At 39.5% G+C, this 23,256-nt stretch overlaps 1 protein-coding gene across 3 annotated transcripts; it reads left to right on the top strand.

Moving 5' to 3' along the window:
• The first annotated feature begins 2,628 nt into the window (after positions 1 to 2,628).
• On the top strand, positions 2,629 to 21,847 carry SYBU (syntabulin). 3 transcript variants are annotated; one of them, XM_053466552.1, is made up of 9 exons: positions 2,629 to 2,712; positions 3,238 to 3,278; positions 5,567 to 5,747; positions 8,075 to 8,272; positions 13,573 to 13,678; positions 15,931 to 15,984; positions 18,365 to 18,568; positions 19,987 to 20,136; positions 20,350 to 21,847. In XM_053466552.1, the coding sequence occupies exons 2-9, from the start codon at positions 3,255 to 3,257 to the stop codon at positions 21,443 to 21,445; spliced, it is 2,013 nt and encodes a 670-aa protein (XP_053322527.1). In that variant the 5' UTR covers positions 2,629 to 2,712; positions 3,238 to 3,254; the 3' UTR covers positions 21,446 to 21,847. The 3 variants fall into 3 exon arrangements, with proteins under 3 accessions (XP_053322527.1, XP_053322529.1, XP_053322528.1); XM_053466554.1 differs by lacking the exon at positions 15,931 to 15,984; XM_053466553.1 differs by lacking the exon at positions 2,629 to 2,712 and having other exon boundaries at positions 3,128 to 3,278.
• The last annotated feature ends 1,409 nt before the right edge of the window (positions 21,848 to 23,256 follow it).

The raw sequence follows: 23,256 nt of genomic DNA, 5'->3' as shown, positions 1-23,256 counted from the left end.
GTTTACTTTCTAGGTGTATAAAAGATATAATGTGAAAGGTGAAGCCTGGTTTGTCCTGCCCAAATTTTTTGTTCGCAAAATTTATCTTTTGGGCGTTAACATTAAGGATTTGTAAAGCGGTATCAGTTCTGCTTAAGGTTTTGTGTAAAAAAAACAAAAAAAAAAACAACTCTCAACTGAAACAGCACTCTGATAACATTTAGTTGGATTTATGGATTGAATCTGGCATGGACAGCATGTGACCCTCTACTGATTGCCGAACTACAACTCCCAAGATGCTCAGTCACACGGATTTGCATTAGGAGATTTCATTCTGGTTTAAAATACAGTGTAGAAGAAAATACATAACAGGGGTTTAAGCCAGTGACCCAGAATCTGCAAACCAGAGCAGAAGGTAGTTGTTCCCTTCCTAGCATATAGTCCCCTATAGCACAAACAACCAGCCCACTTCATGTCTGGAGAAGGTGGCGGAATCTCTTATAGCTCAACTAAACTGCAAATTTAAACACTAAATAAATATTAATCACATGAATAGAATGTATAAAATGTATCTGAAGTGTCGTCAATATATTTTAAAGTAACTCTCAAAAATGCGATCGTTACTCATGTGCACATATTTGCCATTGTTTGGTAAAAAAAGAATTCCAGGCACACTTTACAGCACAGCTATCAAAAAAGTTACTTGCAACTTTACCCTGCCCACTGCCCCAAAGCTCTGCCCACTATACCCAACCCAATAATTAGCTCCACCTAGTTATTATGGCACAGTTAACAGTGACTTGCCATGGCACCCACGGGGCTTGCCATTGCCATGAACCTTTTAGGCATCTGTCCATGCTCAACAGGCTAATGTGCCATCGAGAGGCAGGCCCAGCCCAGAAAGATCTTTTTTTTACAATGCCACTTATGTTAAAATAAATAGATTTTCCTAGGTCAGCTCTCTTGCTTTACACATTACCCCCTCCCCCGTTATACCCACCTCTCTTATTTCTCATTATATTCTCCCTTTCTCACTGTCTCTCTTTTCTTTTTATCTCGCCTCCCCATTTTCTCTCTTATTTAGCTCTCTCCTTCCTCACTTTCTCATCTACCTTTCTCCCCTACTTCGCCCCAGCCTTTTCCCTGATCTGTTATCCTTTTTCCATTTGCCCCATCACTTACTTTTCTCCCCATCACTTACTTTTCTCCCCATTACTTACCTTTCTCCCTCTGCCTCCTTTTTCTTTAGGACCTGTGCTGCAGGCTGTGGTGGAAGCGGGGTTCTGTCACGTCAGACCTCTGCTTCATCACTCCCTCGCTGTACGCGTAGCTTCCATGCTGAGCGCCAGCATATGACGGCATATTGCAGTGCTCAGCATCATTCACCGGCACACAGCATTAACCCCTTAAGGACAATGGGCGGTCCCTAAACCCATTGAAAACAATGCATTTGTCATTAAGGGGTTAATTTCGGGCCAGTTAGAGGGATATCTGTGATCTCCTCGACTAGCCCTGCACTCAACACCTGCTGCTAAATCCCAGGGCAATCACAAGAAAATCGAGACAGTTGGCAAGTATGTATGTAGCGCCCATTAAATGAAAGATCAAAGACCCCTGCCCTACATATTTAAAGTGGGAGTATCTATTGTAAACACATTATTAGTGCTATTATTATTATCATTACACACAGCTAGAGCTTCATTTGTGCTCCTCAGCATGCAACAGAACAGACCTTCAGATGCATGTGAAGGAGACAAGGGACTTCAATGGTCAAAAAGGGCACCTAAGCCACATAACGTGCGCCGACAGCCCGGAATCAGTTGAAGATACCGTATGTCAACAACAATCATTCCCAAGAGTAAGCAGTTGTTTAGGGCAACCGGGAGTCTATGGGGAATCAATCAGCGGATGGAAGCAAATGTGATACATATTTATCAGAAAGGTTACAGAATTATATTTATTTTGTAACGTCTGCAAATATGTATCATGTTGCTTTGTGCAGCCCTCTTTTTCTTCTGTACACGTGCTTATTATCAATTTTACCATTATCGTTAAATATTTTCGCTGTTCCGCTATTGTAACAGCGCTATGGAATCTGCTGGCGCTATATAAATAAATGTAACACAATGTGAACTTTAATCCAAATCTTGCATTCAAATTAAACCCCCTAAATTGAACGCCCTTAATAACCCACAACTGCTCCAGTCTGGTGTATTCATCTCATCTCACCATATAAACTTGGTCCTCCCTTTAGGAGACACCTGCTGAGCTTGGCCATCCTCACAGCCAGATAATGTTATCGTCTCACTGTTTAGTGAATAAACCCCCTAAACCAACCAGTTCCAGGTTGATTTTGAAATAAATATGACAATGTGGATACTAAAGGTAAAACAAAATGTATTTTACACTCAAAGGGTTAAAGGTGACTCTTATTAGCTGAATGACACGTTCTAGCCTGCTGTGTGCCCAGTCTGTGCTATCTTGGCACCTGCTGCTTGTCTCTCTGATCCGCCCCATCATAGATCTGTCATTCCCCGGTGACTGGGAGCATCATGTGCGCAGCGCAAGCAACGTGACCTGCCTGCAGGCAGAGGGGGGCAGCGGCGCCCTGTATCTGGGGGAGACAAGCAGATCCGCGGCCGCTGGCAGTGAGGTGTGCGCTGGAGAGAGGGGAGGAGGAGGATACTAGCGGGGGGGACTGCACTGCAGCATAGCGGAGAGCAGCCAGTTCAGGTAATGCATGGGGTTGGGGGTGCTGGGGAGAATGGGGTTAATGGAATTGGGGGCAGGGGCAAGAGATGATCAGGAATGTGCTTTGGGTACTGGAGACACTATGGGATCAGAAAAGGGATCCAGGGATGGAGAGGGGCTGCTGATCAGAACCATGGGTGTAGAAGCCACGATCAGCGTCATTAGGGGATCTGGGAACACGAATAAGAGCTTATAAACGTGGCATTAATAAACATATGGCAAATAGTTAAAATATTCCTATAGAACACACAGGTTACAGGGGTAGCGATGCAGCCACGTGTCAGCAGCCGCAGACAGGAGGCATTAAAGGGAAACCTATGAGAGGTGAACGCCCAGCCAAGCAAGGGGCAGAACCAGGGCTGTCAACAAGTGGAAGTGGGGGCTATATGGGGGGGCTTGGAGGAAGAAAAGCTGGGAGACAATCAGTGATCATTAATAATCAATCGGTTGGCTTGATTGTGAATGCTGGTGAACATTGTGTCGTCCTTACTGTCTCCCTTTGACCAGTGTCTGGAGCGCGGACCATGGGACCACAGCAGGACCTCAAGGTATGTCATGTCAGGGCTGCTATTATGAAATATTTAACCCTTAAGTCGCCAATGGGATGATCAATGCTTTTTTTTTATTTTTAGCATTCCATGTATAATCCAGAAAGGTGTAAACCACCTTCATGTGTATTACGTTATACTGATTACACTGTGTATTTTTAACCTGTTGTATGCCAGAGGACAGCATGTCTCTGTCTGATGGTCAATGGATTCACTTTATGGAATATGCTCAGATCCTTGTTTTAGATGTTACCAGAAAGGCTACTCCCAAATATTAGCAGCATCTGCTGCACCCAATTAGCTTTATTATATCTGTGTTTCCATACCTATGTTTCAGGGCGGTGGTGTCTCTCTTTTTGCAGATCAATGGAAACCAATGTGTGTATGTCTTTATGATGATACATGTATATATTGACTAATGTTGCCAAAACAATCTGAAATGGAAATATTATGAAGTTTGAAAATATGTAGCAAGAAAAGGGTTTATTTATTTGGTTTGACAAAAGATATATTCTGTTCAACACATCATATTCTAATAGAAACAAAAATCAGGGTATTTTTTTACAAAATAAATAGATTTTTGTTCATAGTTTATTTTAGTATTTTTTTTTTTTATTTTATTAATTTTCTGAAGATATGTTATCTATCTGATATGGAAACCTAACATATCTTTAGGAAATTAAAAAAATAAACCAACTATGGTAAACATATCAGTTTTTTTCTTCTTTTTTTTCTACTAGAATATATAATCTATCTAATAGATATAGAAACTAATCCAAAAATGAAACCTAGCAAATAGAAAAATGATAGCGGTAGATATTCCTTTAAATTATATTAAAACTGTAAATATATATATGTGTATATATATGTGTATATATATATATATATATATATATATATATATATATATATATATATATATATATGTATATATATATATATATATATATGTATGTGCATGTTCTATAGCGATTGTGATTTTTGTGGATGCCTTCTGATGTTGCTTCAGCATTTTCTTGCCCCAATGCAGTTCAATGTTCCAGACTTGCCATTTTATCTAGAGCTGAAAGGATGCAAAGGCCTCGCCATTGGATTTATATGTTATACATATCCCAGTCCTGTGTATGGTAAAAGCACGCAAATCTTTACAGGGGTGGTGTAGGTAGAGTGAAAAAATCTAAATAGAATAAAAACATTAATTGTGTGAGGGGAAAGAAGTGTTAATATAGATTAATACACTGAAGGCTTTTTTCAGGGAGTGTTCTGATTATACGATTTTTGGGCTACTACCTGAAGCCCTTCTTTGTGCTTAACTTGCAGTTCCATACACAGCCACCAGGGTCTTTAGCGCAACAAGGGCATTAGGTAGAAATAAATAGAATTAGGGATGTTCTTTCTATATTCTTTCTATATTCTATAGACTGGGATGGATAGTGGAATAGAATGTGTTGTCTACTATTCGCATTTTATGATGTGTTATCACTGGGCTTTTGGCAGGACCTAACCGTACACTTAAATGTTACCAGCCCATTCCTGCCAACCTTCTGGTACGGTTGCATTTGTTACAGCTGTATGTACATATTTTGCCGTTGTGGATGGTATCTGGGATTTTACTTTTAGATGATGGTGTACGCCTCTTTTAGTTTTTGTGTATCTGCTCTATATACTTGGGTCTAATTTAACTGCACTTTGGCTTGAAAGTCAGATTCCAATAACATTTGTACGTGGTTGGTACTAGGTTTGATTACAAAATGCCGGGGGCAAGAAGGACCATTTGGTGCTTTTCAGTACACATAGAAACTAATCATTGATTGTTTTAATGAGCTCTGGATTGTGTGGTGGGTTATTGGATTTTCCATTTGGTTTTTTCAATGATGGATAAAAAAAAAAAATAGGCCACCTAATGCGTGTGCAACCGTGGAACAAAGACTAAAGTAACACAGTTTACTATGGCAGTCTAGTCTTCCAGAATCACAGCTGATCCACATGGGATCCATCAGCTGTGGTTTGGGTACAATTGCCTTAATTCTCAGTCATCTACTGTGTTGCCCCGGTTACCACAGCTACGTCCTAAAATAAATAATTAAAATAATCTGGAAATAACATGACACCTTTTTTCCTGTTTTCCTGGGTAAAGGGGAGATAATTGGAGAGCGATTCATATTCTAAAGGAAACCTTTAAAAACATTAAACTAGCAAATGCGCTGATTAACAAGAAAGTTATAAGTATAGTTTAATACATTAATCTGGCTATATTGAAATGTATTCTAACGTATATTTTTTTATAGAAAATGCAAGAAAGGGAGATTGCTCGCAGCCGGATACCTCGCTTGATCCTGCGTCCCTATTTGCCAAAACAGAAAGCGTCGCCATCTTCCGAGTCCCCATTTTCTGACGAAGAAAGTAAAGGCTTTAACTTGACGTCAAGTCGATCTGCAAGGACCATAAGCAGTAACAGCTTCTGTTCAGGTACAGATCTTTCAATTATTCAACAGCTTCTTGATCATGTTTGATAAATCACTGGGATTCCAGTATTTAGCTTTCGAAATGTATATAGATCCAGTTAAGTATTTTTCAGGAATCCACGGTCCATTTATTGTGCCAAATGTTCTCTCTTTTAAACACGCGAAATGTATTATAGTGATCTGTGCACCGTTACTAAGCTTAGGGGCGATCTCTCATCTTCCCAACTGGCCCATTTGGCCCAGTAAAGGCTGTACCCTGTAGTGAAAATGGTGGCAGTGGGGTGTGTCAGGCCTAGTGTAGGGCTAAGGGTTAATAGATCACAAGTCACTGGATAGCTATATACGTCTATGCCATGCATGTTTAAATTTCCTCACTGGGTTGGCATCTACCACCGCTGGAAATTACATTAGGTAAAGTGGGTGATTATATATGATAAATAATATATAAAAATAATCTTTCATATCAGTACATGAAGTGTGTACAGAATTTGCAGGTGAATTCTGGTGGCATAGGACTGCTTTCTTATTGCGCCATCGTTGCAACGAATAAACGTGGGGTAAAGATACAACTGAGGCCCTATCGTCTTTTTTTGCATGAGAGTTTTTTAATGCAGCAACTTTCAGAATAAAGGAATTAAAGGAATAATATCGCCAAAATATATTTCATCATAACTATTCCAGTTACATTGACACAGTTCTCCGTGTAATGTAACGCCCAAAGGGGCAACGATGCACTTGTGTGATTTATTGGACATCTCCAGTTCTGTTGAAGATATTTGCTGTGGTGTAACAGATGTTTTGTAGGTATTTTCCATAACAATAATAAGATTAAGTAAGCTCCCTTGTTTGTCACACTTTAGTGTGAGTGGCTTCTAGCTTTTAGGGGGTTAGAACGCCTATAATTAAAGTATAGAAGTGGACCAGCAGCTGATGATTCCCTCGCATCTCTCCTTGTAGTCTCCTGTAATGGGGAGGTGATTGAGGTGATACCGAAACATTGGTTGGTACTTTCAAGGTTTAATGCCCATAGTTTTCTGACCACAAGGGGGGTATTAATGATATTTACACTTACTAGTTCAGTATCCTAAATAAACCTGGGTTTTTGTGTTTTATAGACACAAACAATCTCCAAATTGTTTTATAAGCGGCTAACCAGCCAGCCATTCGTGCCTACATTTGCGGGGTGGCAGGGAACGTTGCAATTCAGCAGCTTAACATTTAGTCAATAAACCCCCAAGATACTATAGGATGTTAGTCTAAAGGCCCAAAGGAGTTAGAGGCACAGAAAAAAGCATGACTAGACCCTATCTTGTTTTCCCCACAAACACTATTATACATCAATCATATATCATGGGATCTCTTACACCATTTTATATCTTTAGTGTTTATTTGGTGGCATCCACTCAGCAACGGGACATAAATCATTAAAAAATAAAATAATAAAAAAACAACAACAACAACTTTATTGTAGACTTTGTACCACGAGGCTATATAGGTAGTTTAGATGGCCAACAGGTTCTCGTTTACTGCCGCAATCTATTTTGGATACAAAATAAAAGAAAGAGAAGCAACGAGCGTGAAGCCAGAGCCTCCCGGATTCTTAGGAAAATAAGGTTGTGTGTGTAATTGTTTCCATGGTAAGAGTCCGCTGGATGTTTTTATAACAGATGGGCTGCGTTGTTGAAAAAAAAAGGGGAAGCAAAAGTGCCCAGCTAGGCTCGGCGTTAAAATGTAAATAATTATACTGAGTCCAAATTTAACAGAACCATTCCTGGATGCGTTTGCGAGTGTGTCTCTTGCCATCACAGCAACGGCCTCCTAGTGGCACGGCGCTCTGTTTAGGATATGACACTCGGGCCTCCTTTTCCCTTCATCATTCAGTTTGGACAGCAGCCATTAGGATCAGATGTCGAGCTGCGTGGAAAACATTCTGCCAGCCGCATCTGGCTGAACACTCGCATAAATGGATGACTTTCTCCAGCAAACTCCCAAGACGCGTTTCTAAACTTAATGACTTTGGAAAACCGTGACTGCAGCATGGAAATTTCTTACAAAAAAAACCCTTTAATATATTTGTCATTGGTATTTATATAATCTAAACAAACTTGTTCAAGGTATTTTCATTTATTTATTTATTTCTTATATTTGATGTTTCTGACATTTCCGATATGGTTCATCTTGGTTCTAATTTGTATGTAGCAGACACAAGACATTAATTCATCTTAATGAATGCCAAAAAATATCCTATAACGTGTGTGTATAATAATTAATTATTTGTGAAATGTCTGTTTTATTGGATTACATGTAACCTACATGTTTCTTGTTCTGTAGATGACACTGGATGCCCTAGTAGTCAGTCCGTGTCTCCCGTAAAGACCCCGTCAGATGCTGGGGTGAGCCCTGTGGGGTTTTGTACCGGCAGTGAGGATGATTGTCGCCACAAACAGGTCGGTGGAGGCAGACTTGCAGATGGAAATATCCAGACCGTCCGATTCAAGAAAGAAATAAAGACCGCTTTGCTGAAGACAGGTATATTCCTCTGAATCCTGACACAGGAGAAATTGTAACCTCTTTGTATATTTTAAACCCATGAGCAGTCCCTGTGGTTTAAAGGGATAGTAATCCTGTGTTGAATTCAACACAGAAGTTTAATTGTTGATTTCTTTACATAGGGTACATGTGAGATCAGCACCAACTTTTAACCAGAAGTCTTTTTGTTTTTGTTTTTTTCTGTGGGAACGAACACAGAGTGCAGAAAACCTGGGTTTCTGTGCTCTTTAACATGGAAAGTTGATACAAATAACAAGGTCATTCAGGATTTAACTTGCAAAACAACTATTTACATTTACAATCGAGTCTCGCGTTGCCAGATTACATTTTTGTCTGTTTATCTTGGACACATTCTCATGTACATTGCATACAAAACATTTCAAAGAAGGGTTTTGTAACAGCTTGCACAAGCTAGAATCAGTAAAATAATTTTGTTGACAAGTATGCTTTGTGCTCAGGAATTGGTATTCTGAAGAAGCTAAATATGAAAAGGAAGATTGCGCTCCGGGCCAAAACTTGTAGGTGTGCCGTTTTTTTTTTTTTATATATGTATATATTTAATATTTAATATATATATATATATATATATATTTATATTTCTCATAACTGCACATATATATATTATGTGCAGTTCTGAGAAATATGTCTACCTTACCTTCACAGCCAAGGAAGCATAGGTGCTATATGATATATAAAATATCGCACATATTTACATACAAGTGGAATAACGCCCTATCCATTAAAGCTAATTATACACTGGGGCATACACTGTACCACTATATTCTGTATGAATACAGGTCTTATTTACTGCATGGAGACATTCCCTTCATCTAAGTGTCTTGTCTTCTGCTTTGGTTTGGGATTATGGCCAGTCTGGTAACTGAAGTGCCGAGTCTTCAGTATCTTTAAACCTTGGTTCTGCTATTCTTCGTGTGCGTAGGCTATATGGAACTACTGGAGGTCTACCTTTGTCACTACTTGGCCATTCGAATTGCTGGTATGATGTTATAACATTTAAAGGTTCATGTGGAACATTACCAGCAAAAGGTTGAACTCGATAGCCGTTTTCATTAGTTGTTTGTTGTGCGAGGTGAAACAAATGGACTTTGGCTTATTTAGAAGGTGAGAACAGATGCGATTGTTGGTAGCCTCGGCACAAATATATGTGCCGAAATGCCTCATTTAGTCATTGTGCTTCAGTGTACAGATTAACCTCAGCCTATTATGCTCTAACAAAGGTCACGCATGATGTACAATGAACAAGGATTTTGGCAGATCCCCATGTTGACCTTTTTTTAAACTTATCATTGAAACCAAACATTTTAACCTCTTCATCTCTGGGGCTATTCTTGGGCCAAATTGCCATACCTTGGCTACCTGGAGCTCACTCTCTTTTGGTGGTATGCATGGGGATGGTATTAACTCCAAAAAACCCTTTTGTTAGAGGTAACTGGGTGGGCAGCTATGGGTAGGAGGTGAGTGGGTAGTGGAAGTGCCCACATGCAGCTCCCCTGTCTGGTGGAAGCAGGGCTTTGTCTGGTATAGGCCAGGTTAATTACGGTAACTTTTTTAATTATTATTTCTAAATGTGTGACACCTTGCTTTTATGTGCTTCTACAATGAAATCTGTAAAATGGTATATTATAGGGTTAACATTTAAGTATGATGCTCATACAGTGAAACACTAAGTACTCTCTGTTCCATATGGAAAATTCTTTGTCTAAAATATCTCCTACAATGTTGAGTATGTATGTACACAGATTAACGATGGCTAACTATCAACTTTAAGAATTTAATTTCAAAAATTAAAAAAAAAGTACCTAATTGAAGATTTTCTTTGACAATTTGATATATACAGCTGTGATAGTTTGATTTTTTTTTTTAATTTTGGGCTATAAATTAGTTTTTTTTTTTTCATTATTATTATTTAAATATTTTATTTAAACAAGTCACAGATATCTACGATGCTGCTCTGTTACAATGACATCCATTCACCTTTTCTATAGTATGTATTTGGGATTGCACACTTTGCAAATTCCTTGCATTTTCAATGGCTCGGTTCATGTCAGCGGTTTTGGCCTCTATACAGATGATGCCAGATGGTTATTGGACTCTGCTGTGATTGTCCTAAAACCCTGTAAAGATTTGAATCATGTACCTCTTTTGCTAAGTGGCTTTGCACCGCCACCTTCTAAAAGGTAAGTGCACCTCAGTTATGTGGGAAATATGAATTATCAATGTGTTTTTTTTTTTTTTGTTACTTATTGGATACAGTTTTAGAAACACTAGTTTTTTTTTTCTTTTTCTATTTGTATGCTGTTTTGTATAGTTTTTTTTAATTATTTTTTGAGCATATTGATGCATTTCCTACATTTTGTAATATTCAAACAGTAAGCAAGTGAATGGAGCGAAGGGAAACGTCACTTTTAGCCTCAAAAACATACAATCTGAACCCAAACCATACATTGGTAATGCAAACGAGTTACTTGCCAGTTGAAAAATGAACTGTTGTATCAACCTTGCTTGTCTTATTGATGGAAACCATTCAGGAGTGGATTTTGTTATTAAACACTGTTATAATGTGCAGTCTAAGGTATTAAGAAGTCCGCTTTAAATGCACCTTTATCTACACCTTCTGTTGGCACCAGTGGTAGTCCTGTGGGGTTGGTGTTCATGTGCTTTGGTGTTGGGATGCAGCCACGTTTGCACCTTCCCTACTCCCTTCTTGTTCTGATTAACTGAAGAAGCTTTTCTCACATTAGATCACCTGGGGTTGGCCTTCTAACAGTGGGATTTTTAGGTCCGTAACATCTACATAAAAAACCCTTTTCTAGGTTAAAAAACAGTTTTTGGTCATTGACCACAAAGCATATGGTTCATCATCTTTAGTCCTATGCTGAGGATATCTGCTCCCTAGTTTGTCAAAGATAATGGCATATTGATCAATAATTACAGTATTGTTTGCTTAATTGAGCATTGTAAAATCTCCAGGTTTAGCAGCATTATAGAAAGAGCAGTTTGTGCCGTCTGAATGCAAATGCTTTTCTCCTTTTTTCGCCCTCGGTATTTCGTATTCTGCATAGCAGCTGCTGAACGCTGCACTGATAGGCTGAGCCTCCTTTTCCGTTGTCATGGAGTCGTGTAGATTTGCTTACTTGACCTGCAAGCACAAGAAGTTATTGAAGTCTGTCTCCATGGTTACACAAGCATTAAAAGCAAAGGATATATATTCAGCGCATCACTGTAATCAATGGTTTGCTGCCTAAGGCACAGTTTGTTTTATAGCTTCAAATCCTGGCAGAATAGCACAGGAAAACATATTTAAAAATTCAGCATTTTTTTTAGACAATTGATTTTAAGCCAGCAAGCAAAATATTTGTTGGTAGAGTGTGGGGGGGAAATGATCATAGAACTGTCTAAAAATTATTTTTGACATCATTCATATTGCTTTTCCTCATAGGTCACCTTCATATTAAGTCATGCTGAAGCCCCACCTCCAAGTTCATCCTTAAAATAAGCGTCCCTTTTAGACCATTTTACATGTTCAAATGTGCATGTTTTTCACCACATTGTATATTGATATTAAAATACAACAAACGTATATATTATGCATACTGGTGGAGTATTGTATTTTTGACTCACTTCACTCTGCATGTTGAAGGGTCAACACCTGCAGCTTTCACTAGCAAGAAGGGCTGAGCTGGCCCTGCATAATGTATCATTCAATATGTGTGAAGAAATCTTGCCGATTTAACTATGCCTTTATACATTGCCAGCCAAGCGTTTTCTGTAGCAGAAGCTCATTGGGGTTAGATCTTCATAATGCATAGTGAAGCCAAGGTGTTAAAATAAAACTCTCCCTTTAGTAAAATGTAGTAAATCTTAGCTTAATTTCATGTCTGTAGAGGATACAATACAATGCCACAGACAAAATGGAAATGGTGACTTTTTTATGGTAAAAGTGGGTATCAATTGATCTTTAGCAGGGTTCATGTGTTTTGATATACTCAATGTAATTCCTATGTAACATACACCAAGTATACAATGCGTTGGCCTGATTTAACCTGTTTGGTCCCCTAAAGACGAACCTTGTAATCTGTGCCAAGAGGCCTATAAGGACATACTGGTATGATTGTGTGTAACGATGCTCGCCACAAGCACTGGTACACCGTCATACAAGGAATGCCTAATCACGTGATCAGGCATTCCCTTCCGGCTGATACCCATTGGAAGTAGACTCAAGGACGGCAGAGCCTGCTTGGCTCCCCTGTTGCTGGCTGACTGCATGTATTGCAATCGCAGTGCAGGGCTATGAGCTGGCACAGCATCCATACCGTAAATAGGTCGCTCCCTTGTAACTGGCCCATTGTTCGGCAGGGCACTGGGGGCTTTGATTGCCTGAGAATGCGACCTGCTCCCTTGTTTTGAACCAGGGTGACTCCCTTCCCTCTGTACCTCCCAACCTGGACCTAGTTGACTTATGCATGGTCAGTGAATCTAGACCATTCTAGAATACTCCGCTTTTCATAAGGTGCAAATAACAAGACTTCATAGAACAACCCTCTTTATCCCACAACGAAGAACTATTTAACTTTATAAAAGTCTCAGTGCTTAAAGAGGGTAAAAGTAAACGCCAATAACAAGAATATTCCATGGAATCCCTTTTCTTCTACTGCTGATATCATCAGAGAGGTTTTTATTTATTTTACTAATAACCATATTGACATAAGATGTGAATCAGAGGAGGGCTGGCATTATTTACCCCAACGGTAAACCTAGCCAATTAACACAGGAGATTAAGTTTGTGATGCAACCAAAATTCACTAAGGGACTGTATAGTTTATGGATCCCGTGAGAAGTACATATAATGCATCCAGCCAGCCATGCGGTATAAAATCCTTGTTAATGGAGACGCTCTTGTGGATTTGGAAAGTGGTTGTTAATGTTAAAAATAAAGCAGCTGCACGACGATATTCTGTGTTTATTCTGCTGTTAATGGTTTTCGTGTATTTGAACACCAAGCACAAAAAAAGAAGACAGAAGACATCCGCCATTGTACTGTGACATATGATTCCGCTGTCTGTCAATAAAAACTTTAAAATCTAAAAAAATAAATAAAGCAGCTGCGTTTGTCGGTTTTCCCCGATGTGATTTGATGCATTTTGTTTCAAGCAGTGCTTATGAATTTTATAATTGCTGAACTATGCATCGGTTTTCTGATTTTCATGTTTAATTGGCAGCTTAACATTTAATGTTTTTTGTGTTGTTGTTTTGCATAGGAAGTGAAGCTGACTTCAGTTCATCGAGCAGTACCGGCAGTATATCTGCTCCAGAAGTCCATTTAACTGCTATCTCTGGAGGCAAAAAGGCTTCGTTTTCCCGCAAGTAAGTAGACTCTGGTTATTTAGAAGGCTGTATTTTGTACCAAAGAAAAAAACCTGGAATGGCAAAACAGTAACCGGGTTTACTAAGTTAAAACCCAAGGGTAGGATATAAGGTGTCTTTATGATTCTTACAGAGACAGGTAACGTTTTTATGTCTATTATTTATACAGTGAAGTAAAATCATTTTATCTCCTGCAAAATCAATTCACAGTTGATAAATTCCCAGATCGGCTCTACCCCTTAATTTTTATTATAATTTTAAACTAATTTTGTTTTTTTTATTATACATTCTTGCACAGATTACTCATGTAACCGTGTTTATATTACTTTCTTTGAGGGCTCTTTATTACCGGTATTTACAGTTTCTCTTTAGACGATAGATGTAATGCATTCTCTACACATAAATGCAAATTCTGAAACAGATAAATATAATTTAACCCCTTCAATCCCTGGGTTTTTAAGGTACCTTAAGTCCCGGGTCAATTATACATATTGTTTTTTCAAGGAGCGAGAGGGCTTCCTTTTGATACCGTAGTTAGACAATTAGCTGAAAATTTTGGATAAGAAATTTAGTAAAAACTAGCGAAATGTAGAAAAACACAATTTTTTTTTATATATTTTCCCCTCTGAATCCTCATAAAATTAGGTAAAGTGATGGAAAATTCCCAGCACTTATAGGGAACGTACTATAAGGTGTACCTTTATTAGTCGAATTTCTACATTAGGTATGATGGGATTGCAACTCTAATTTTAGATGAATTAACCAAAAGTACCCACAAAAGTAGTATATATATTTCTGTAAAGCAGACAATACCTGTATCAGGGGTATTTGGGCGCTCTTCATGCAGCTGTTTGGCCACCAATCATTGTCAAAGGTGGCCACAGAGATTATTTCCTGTGCCTTTTTTCACCAACACTTCTTTGTTGCTTAGATTTTTTTGCACAGGGTATGTGTTACGGCAGAGAAACCCGGTCAAAATTGTTTAGCTGCATCTCTTGGTTATGGAAATACCCCACAGCCTTTTTTTTTTTTTTTTTTATTTTTTTTAGAGGGCAATATCCATCCCTTACATATAGTACCCTATAGGGTAGTGTTTTCTATACTTATGGCACGGGTTTGAGGGTTGTGAACGGGGGCAGGGGGGTTATACTTTTTTAGATGTTGTGTTAGGGCAATGGGATGTGAGGGTTTTTTCTTTATGTTAAATATTTTTTAATAGTTTTGTTTGTATTTTTAAAATATTTTTCTATCAGTGCAGTATGGTTAGAGGTTCTCTTAGGGACCTCTTGAACATGTTAATGCCAGTGATGTCACAATTGCATCACTTGGCTCGCTTTTTTTTTTTATTCTTTTGATTCATGTTTCAGCATGTGAGAAGAGTTAGAAACATGGTTTCTCGCTCCCCTCCACCGATCACACTGTGATCTCCATTCAAAGGGGGGCCTGCCTTGGGACAATAATTAAATACCAAAAGAGGTTGGCTGGGGGATATTAGTACAGGGTGGTTGGGGCATCACATAAATCAATACACAAAGGGAGGTGGGTGGCTGTGGGCAATACACAAGGGTACATTAACCAGTACAAAAGGGGACATCAATACACAAGGGAGGGGGGCTGGCGACATCACATAAATCAATACACAAGGGTATTGGGGCATACATGCACAAAGGGGGCTGGCTGGGGGCACAAATGCACATGGGGCAATACACAAGGGTGTGGGGGGAATACATTTAAAACCAAAGGGGGCCTGGCTGAGGCATCAATACACATGGGGGGAAACGCACAAAAAACAGACCAGTATGGAAAGCATTTTTATGCTTTGTGTAGATTAACCCATACTGATGCGGGTGTCTGTGTGGCAGAGCCTGTCCTGGTGTGTGTGTTTGGGTGTCAGTATGGCAGAGCCTGTCCTGGTGTGTGTATGTTTGGGTGTCGGTGTTGCATAGCCTGTCCTGGTGTGCGTGTTTGGCATGTTGGTGTTGCAGAGCCTGTCCTGGTGTGTGTGTGTGTGTGTGTTTGGGTGTCGGTGTGGCATAGCCTGTCCTGGGGTGCCGGTGATGAAGTGGTCTGTTGAAGAAATTGCATCATGAAGGGTAGCAATGGCTCCAGTGTGTCCCAGCAATATATATTTTCAATGTCCTATAAATGTGATCCCCAGTATAAGGGCCTTTCTAGACACTTGGGTCAACTTCTTAACGTTTTAACGGTACTAATAAGACATACACTTTCTTGTTTGTCCTGCTTTTTGTAAGGCATCCCTACAGACCAGATCCTCAGAAACGAGCCACCCGGATCACATCTGAGAGGTGACTGCATGTGCCGCCATGACACACAAACATAAATCATATTCAAAGACATTGTGAAGTGTTTGGTGCGGTTCATTTCTCATACTTTCGTGAATTAATTCATTAATGTTGTACGCTCATCCTCCAAATTATACAAGCGGAGAGGTAGAGGAGATGGTCAGTGTATAGTCCTCAAGACCCCACCATGTTCCATGTTGAATGGAATGATGTTTGCTGCACCTCAGCTAGAGACCTAATTTGGTATCTTCTCGTGATCTTAGGTGTCTGCTATAATGACTTGCCACAAAATGCAATCATATCCTTTTTAACGTAAAGTTGAGAATAATAGTTGGCAGACTAAGCAGTTCAAAGGCTTTTCTCTGTTCTCAGATTCCTGTGTAGGGACAGAACACTTATTTTCCTGTGTCAAATCAGATGTCATGTTGCGTGTGCTGTGCCAAATTATCTTCTGATTAAGTTGCTCTAGATATATTTAGGTAAAGTGTTTTTTAGTGGTGCAAAGGAAACATAGCCGGGTGAGCCAGCATTTGCTTAAGGCCGATTAACCAGACATGCATCTGGCTCAGTCTCAGCTTGCAGAGACCCAGTCAGGGCTATGGTCCTTGCAACGCATCAGCCAACCTACTCCAGCTCTAACGCTTAAAAGGCCTTTGTCAGATATCTGAAATGTAGATACAGATCACTGCAGTCGTAAATGTTTTCAGGTCAGGTGTATTGCCCCAATCAAACTCCCCCACCTGCTGCTGTCCTTGGGACAGGCTTTCTTTTAAATACACTTTTAAATAATGAATTGACGGAATTGATGTATGTTCTACCGTATTTGCTCGATTATAAGACGACCCTGATTATAAGACGACCCCCCAAAATCTGAATATTAACTTAGGAAAAAAGAAAAAGCCTGAATATAAGACGACCCTAAAGGAAAAAAGTTTTACCAGTAAATGTTAATTCATGTAAACTATTTTTTTAATAAAAGCTATGATTGAGAAAAATATTTTTTTTATTTTTATTTCCTTGTATTTTCCAACCTGTCCCCCAGTAACGCACATCTGCCCCCAGGCTTGCCACACCAATATGGCCATGATATGCCTTTTAACCCTCTATATGCCACTGTGCCCCATGGTATGCCTTTTGACCCCCTCTGCCTCCAGAAATGCCTTATACCCCTATATCCCATTCTGGCATTTAGGGGGTTAAAATGCATATTATGGGGCAGAGTGGCATATAGGGAGGTATAAGGCATTCCAGGAGGCAGAGTGGCATTAAGGGAGTTAAAAGGCATTTTTACCCCCCTTAGAAATGCCTTATACTCCTATATGCCACTCTGGCATTTAGGGGGTTAAAAGGCATATTATGGGGCAGAGTGAAATAGGGAGGTGAAATGAGTTATACCTCCCTATATGCCACTCTGCCCCATAATATGCTTTTTAACCCCCTAAGTGCCAGAGTGGCAAATAGGGGTATAAGGCATTCCAGAAATGCCCTATGCCCCCATTTAACACACTAACACACACACTAACACACACACACACACACACACACACACACACACACACACACACACTTACCGGTGCTTCCAATTTCATGCTGTTTTGCCGGGGCAGCGGGTTAACGTCTCCTTCTGCTGCAGCCGGAAGGAGGTGGAGTTGGCAGCGGGGGTTTGTCTGCGTCCGTCTCGAATACCTTCCCCGGCTGTCAGGGGAACTCTGATCTCTGACAGCCGGGGGAAGGTATACGCGACGGACGCAGACAAACCCCCGCTGCCAACTCCACCTCCTTCCGGCTGCGCGGATCGCTGCCCCGGCAATACAGCACGAAGCACCGGTAAGTGTGTGTATGGGGGGGGGGAGACAGGAGGATCCAGGTCCCCTGCAGCGGTGCGGGGGATCTGGATCTTAGTCTCCTAATCAGACCTCTATTTGAGGTCTGATTAGAAGACGACCCCGATTAGAAGACGAGGGGTATTTTTCAGAGCATTTGCTCTGAAAAAAACCTCGTCTTATAATCGAGCAAATACGGTATTTAAAATGTTCCGTATCTTTACATCGGCAATAAATCTCTTATTTGCATACAGACAATACTATTTTCTATTGTTCGTGTTTGTTTTGTTAACATAATTTTGTATCACTTTTACCCGTTCAGAAGTTGTGGTCACGGTGTAGCTTCCATTACGTGTCACATTTACTTCCAAATACATGTTTTTACTGTTAACTGCTGTCCACCATGTCTTGTTTTGAGTATCTTCAATTTTGAGCTGGAGCTGTTTGCATGCAGAGCCCATGAAATGATTCAATATAATTTTCTTGATTTACTTTTTTGTATTTGAACACCGTTTAAATCTAATTCTAATTTATAAAAAAAAATTGTTGTATCCTTTCAGTCGTGTCTCTCATGGAAGAGGCTCTACTTGCTCTTCTGCAAAACCAGCTAGTAGTCCTCCTGCCTCGCGTGACAAGGATCTTTTATCAGTGCTGTGCAGGAGTCAGCTGAGCCAGGTTAACACTCACCATGGCTATGGAATTTCATCGGCTAGTAGCAGCAACTCTGGATCGTATAAAGGAAGCGATACCAGCCCTACTCTGCGGTAATGTTTACTATGTGTTTTATAATTTCATGTTTTGGTTAAACTGGCATTTTACCTTATCAATGACAATGGTATGAGATACTAAGTGAATAAGTAAATGTAAATGCATCTTAATGAGTAGTAGATAATCAATAGTCAATTTTAACTGATTTTTAGCTTTTCAATTTTTCCCAAATTATGTAACATAAACCGTATTGATCAGACTTGAACATTCGGATCTGTACGAATTTTAATGAAATTTGCCGCTTTCATTAATTTGTACCCCAACCAAACCAAATGAAGATGAAACGGAGAGCTCCAAATTTTTACTTGCATTTCATTACTTTCGTTTATCACGTTGTCTGTCAATGTCTCCCGACAGCTTCTGTGTCACTGCCTCCTTTTCGGCATTTCCGCATCTCCGCTTTTTCTCTCGTCTGTTATCCTTTTTCTTTGTCTGCTTCTCTCCTATATCAGCACCGTTATCCAGACAGAGTCCCCATGTGCCCCATTTTCTCCGATTCGTTAAACTGGGGAGAGGTTGTCCACGTGGTGAGGGGCATGGCTTCGCCATTTGTGGAACTTCAAACTTTGTGGAAGTTCTCCAAGGGGCCAGAAAAGCTTATTAGATGGAGAAAGATAATCTTTTGTGTACCTCTGATTCTCTGCAAATCTGTTTGCATTATTTTGGCTTCTTTGAGTACTTCTACAAAAAAGTGAAGCCATGGCGCTTAACGGAGACAGCCTTTCCCTTGTTCCTCCAGTCAGGGGAAGAGTGTGCGTGTGGAGGCTCCACCCTTTGCGGGGTAGGCCTGGATAGCGGATCTGATACTGGAAAAGGAGACTCCCTGTCATGGAAGAGGTCGCCAGTGAAGGTATTGGTGACAAATAAATTCCGAACCACTATTAATCCAGTTGTATAATGGCCCATACGGCTTGTCTGTTGGCGGCCCATACGGCTTGTCTGTTGGCACCCCAAGCCCAGACTGTAAGCCTTAAAAAGTATTGAGGCAAATCACAACCTGTTCAGGGGGCAGTGCACCTGTCAAACCATAACATGAATGTCGTAAGTTAAGTTTGGGAAATAAAGAAACCTTTCATGTAGACTTTCTATGCCACACCACAATTATGTAAATCGACAGAATTTTTATAATTTTTAAAATAATTTTACATGTCAAAGCATAATTTCTAACCAGTAGGATTACATGGAAACCTTAACATGGAATAAGTATTGTCTTTGTCCAGTAGGATGTTATTTATTCAGGAAAAAATGTCATGAGCTATTTTTCTCCTCCACTTTCCTTGGTACACTGTGTCCAGACTAGGTTTTAAACATTGATGTAAAGCTAAAATGTTTTTGGCCATAGAATTGAGTTTCAGAATTTTGAGCGTACTGATCTACAATCATAGATTGATTACTGTTTTCTGTTTCCTAACAGGCGCTCAATGAAATACACCTCTTGTGATGATAACCATGGAATTAAGCCTCCTACCCCTGAACAATATTTGACACCACTTCAGCAAAAAGAAGTGTCTATTCGGCACTTAAAAGCTAAACTAAAGGAATCCAAGAGTACTCTGGAAGAGAGGTATTTCATTCTTTTTTTTTTTGTTTGTTTTATCATGGGACTGTTGGCATTTTAATCCCAGGGAATGATTCTTACATTATTTTCAATATTTTTATCTTTGTTTCTTTACCTGTATATTAACATTTTCCTCATTTGTCCCTTTCTGGACCAACATGAAGGTCAAGTGGCAACCATTTGAGACAACAATTATAAAAATATTTTTTTACCCTGCAGGGAAGCAGAGATAGAGGACCTTAAATCTCAGTTGGCTCGTATGAGAGAAGACTGGATTGAAGAAGAGTGTCATCGTGTGGAAGTACAACTTGCTCTAAAAGAAGCAAGGAAGGAAATTAAGCAGCTCAAATTGTTTATTGAAACAATGAAAAATAGTCTGGTTGAGAAGGATAAAGGGATACAAAAGTATTTCATTGATATAAACATTCAAAACCGGAAACTGGAGACATTGTTGCGCAGCATGGAGATTGCCCAGGATGAATCGTTCCAAGATGAGCCCTGTCTGGATTATATCTGTAACTCACCTGGCGCATCGCTGACTGAGAGCGCCATTTATGATAAAATGTCAGAAGGACTCTTGTTGGAAGACCAAGCAACAGAAGAACTGGCAGACTGTGATCTTCTCATCAATGATGACCTCGCAAACAAAGATGACTTGTATGATGAAATCATGGAGACCACAAGCAAACTTAATGATTTGATTAACCTGAATTCCACTGCACTGCAATCTAACCTTGAAACTACTGGTTTTGAGAAGGTTAAAGAGAAGGCAAAATGGAAATGCTCTGAAGATCCCTTATTGATGGAGCAAGCCGTTCAGACAGACATTGTTCCTTATAGTCTTGATCTTAAAAATCTCATGCTGAAGATTTTCAAGAGCCGCAATGACAATCCAATTGGATCATTTTCTCTACGTGGTCTTCATTTGAAGTGTTCCAGTGAGCCAGCAACATTAATAGACTTGACACCTGACGACCCCAATTCTGCAATTCTTTTATCCCCTGAGTGTCTGCAAGAGGCTATGCCAACTGCTAATGCACATCGAGCTATGAAAGAACTTGATTTTGATGGACCTTTATCAGGAATACCCTGCAGGGAGATTGTTCAGGTCTCTGTACCAAAGAAACACTGGTGTGATAGCTTTCTGACAGATTTTATGGCGGTGGCTGTGCCCATAATCCCTACAGTAATGTGGGCATTTGGCACCCAAAGAGGAAATGTTGACCCTGTATACAACATTGGTACCGTGATGCGTGGTTGTTGCCTTTTGGCCTTGCATTCCCTCAGAAGTACACCCTACCGTCCTTACATTTAGGTCTTTTGCATCAGTTATAAGACTAAAAACAAACCCCCACCTTAAATGCTAAATGTTGGTGGCTGCAAAGAGCACTTATAATAAAAAAAAAAGTCACTATTGCACCTAAAATATTTTCATTTGCACTTTATCACCTAACTCACTTTAGATTTTTTTTGCTTATTATATTTGCAAAAGCAATTAAAAAAGAAAAAAAAAAAAGAAAAAAGCGTACTAGTGAATTTCTCATGCTATGAATTGCACTTAACGTCACAAATCCTATATCATATAACTGGTCTTGGTGGCATTGCTTGGCTATGCTTAATGTTGATTGGCTTTGCACAGAAGCATATAGAAAAATGTAATGACCTCTAACTGCATTTGCTTAATGTAGTCTTCTTTTGATGTATTTTGTGAAAGAAATATTGATGTCAATGATGTTCCACCTACACCACTCCCAAACCATGTATCCTCCCCCCCCCCCCGTGCGTTTTGAAACTGTCTCAATTTCAGCTATTGGTATGTTTGGTAACATGTGAAATATTTATTGTTGGATACGTGAAAAGTATGTGTTTATTGGCAGTTGCAGTGTGTTGGCGCATGTTTGTGCTGAATGATATATTATTGTATTTCTAGAGTTTATTGTAATCTGTTTACAAACATGAAATAGCATGGTGAATTGTATCTAGAGGTGTTTCTGGAGTCTAGAAATTCTAATAAAAAGATCTACCAAGTAATCAATGCATTCTTTAATTGGGTAAACATATTGGTTTGGAGCTTCAAAAACCTAAGGAATCATTAATGGTAATGGGTACATTAAAAACAATAGCTTATATTTATAAGCTTAGGCATTCACAAAGAGTTCTCATTGAGGGCTGTGTATAAAAGTAATTCTGGTGTACAGTTTGTACTGGCTGAGTAGATCCAACACACTTTGACCACGCAAGGTTACTTTTTAAAACATGGTGGCTTACCCTCTGAGATCTAAATTACCAGTACATTTTAATCAATGGATGTGGCTACAGAGTGCTTAGAAGGGAAAGGGCTCTAGAATAGAAAGGTGTTGGCTTGCAAGAGAGCAGCCCCTTAAGGACAAGAGGTTTCCTTAGGATAGGATGGCCTTTCTGAGGGCACAGTTCCATCGGTTAGGTGCAAAGGGAGGCCGATTACGCTGACAAAGGCCTGCTTCTCAGAGAAAAGATCGCGGGGAGTTATTACAGACAAGATCCATGGTGAAGGAAAGTTGGAAGATCATTAGATTCTACACCAAACACAAAGGTCATTTTTGTTATTAAACGTCTGCAGCACTGCGCATTTATTAGGAGGCCACGATCCAAATCATTTCTCTCATAATGTTGGGCACTTGAAACGCGTGAGACAATTACACACAACTTTCATTACTGTGATTTTTAAAATCTTTATTTCCTGAACTATATAATGCACCAAAAAGTGCTAAAACCAGGTGTGTGAAAGTTTGATGATGTCTATGAACTTGGTGTTTTAATGTCTGTCGGGCTATAGATGAAAGCTGCCAACTTTGCATTGTTGTAAGCTGTCATCTTGTCTGATATGTGCGATTACTAGATTTACAACAATCGTCACGGTACTTTGCTAAAAATGCAAGGAAAACCCAATCGCAACTAAAAAGTAGAATTCTAGGGAATAATAGGACAAAATGCCATGGTTATGACTTTGTTAATTAGGGTACAGGTTTAAGTTCAGTCACCAACCAATGGAACATAAAGTTACAATATCAGTAGCAATAGATGGTTTTCAATTAAGTATTTAGCAGTTTTTTCATTTTCAATATATTTTTTTTTAATGTATCCTTT

The sequence above is a fragment of the Spea bombifrons genome, chromosome 5 (assembly GCF_027358695.1).
Source record: "Spea bombifrons isolate aSpeBom1 chromosome 5, aSpeBom1.2.pri, whole genome shotgun sequence".
Taxonomy (NCBI): domain Eukaryota; kingdom Metazoa; phylum Chordata; class Amphibia; order Anura; family Pelobatidae; genus Spea; species Spea bombifrons.
This window is presented reverse-complemented; position numbering and strand designations above follow the sequence as displayed.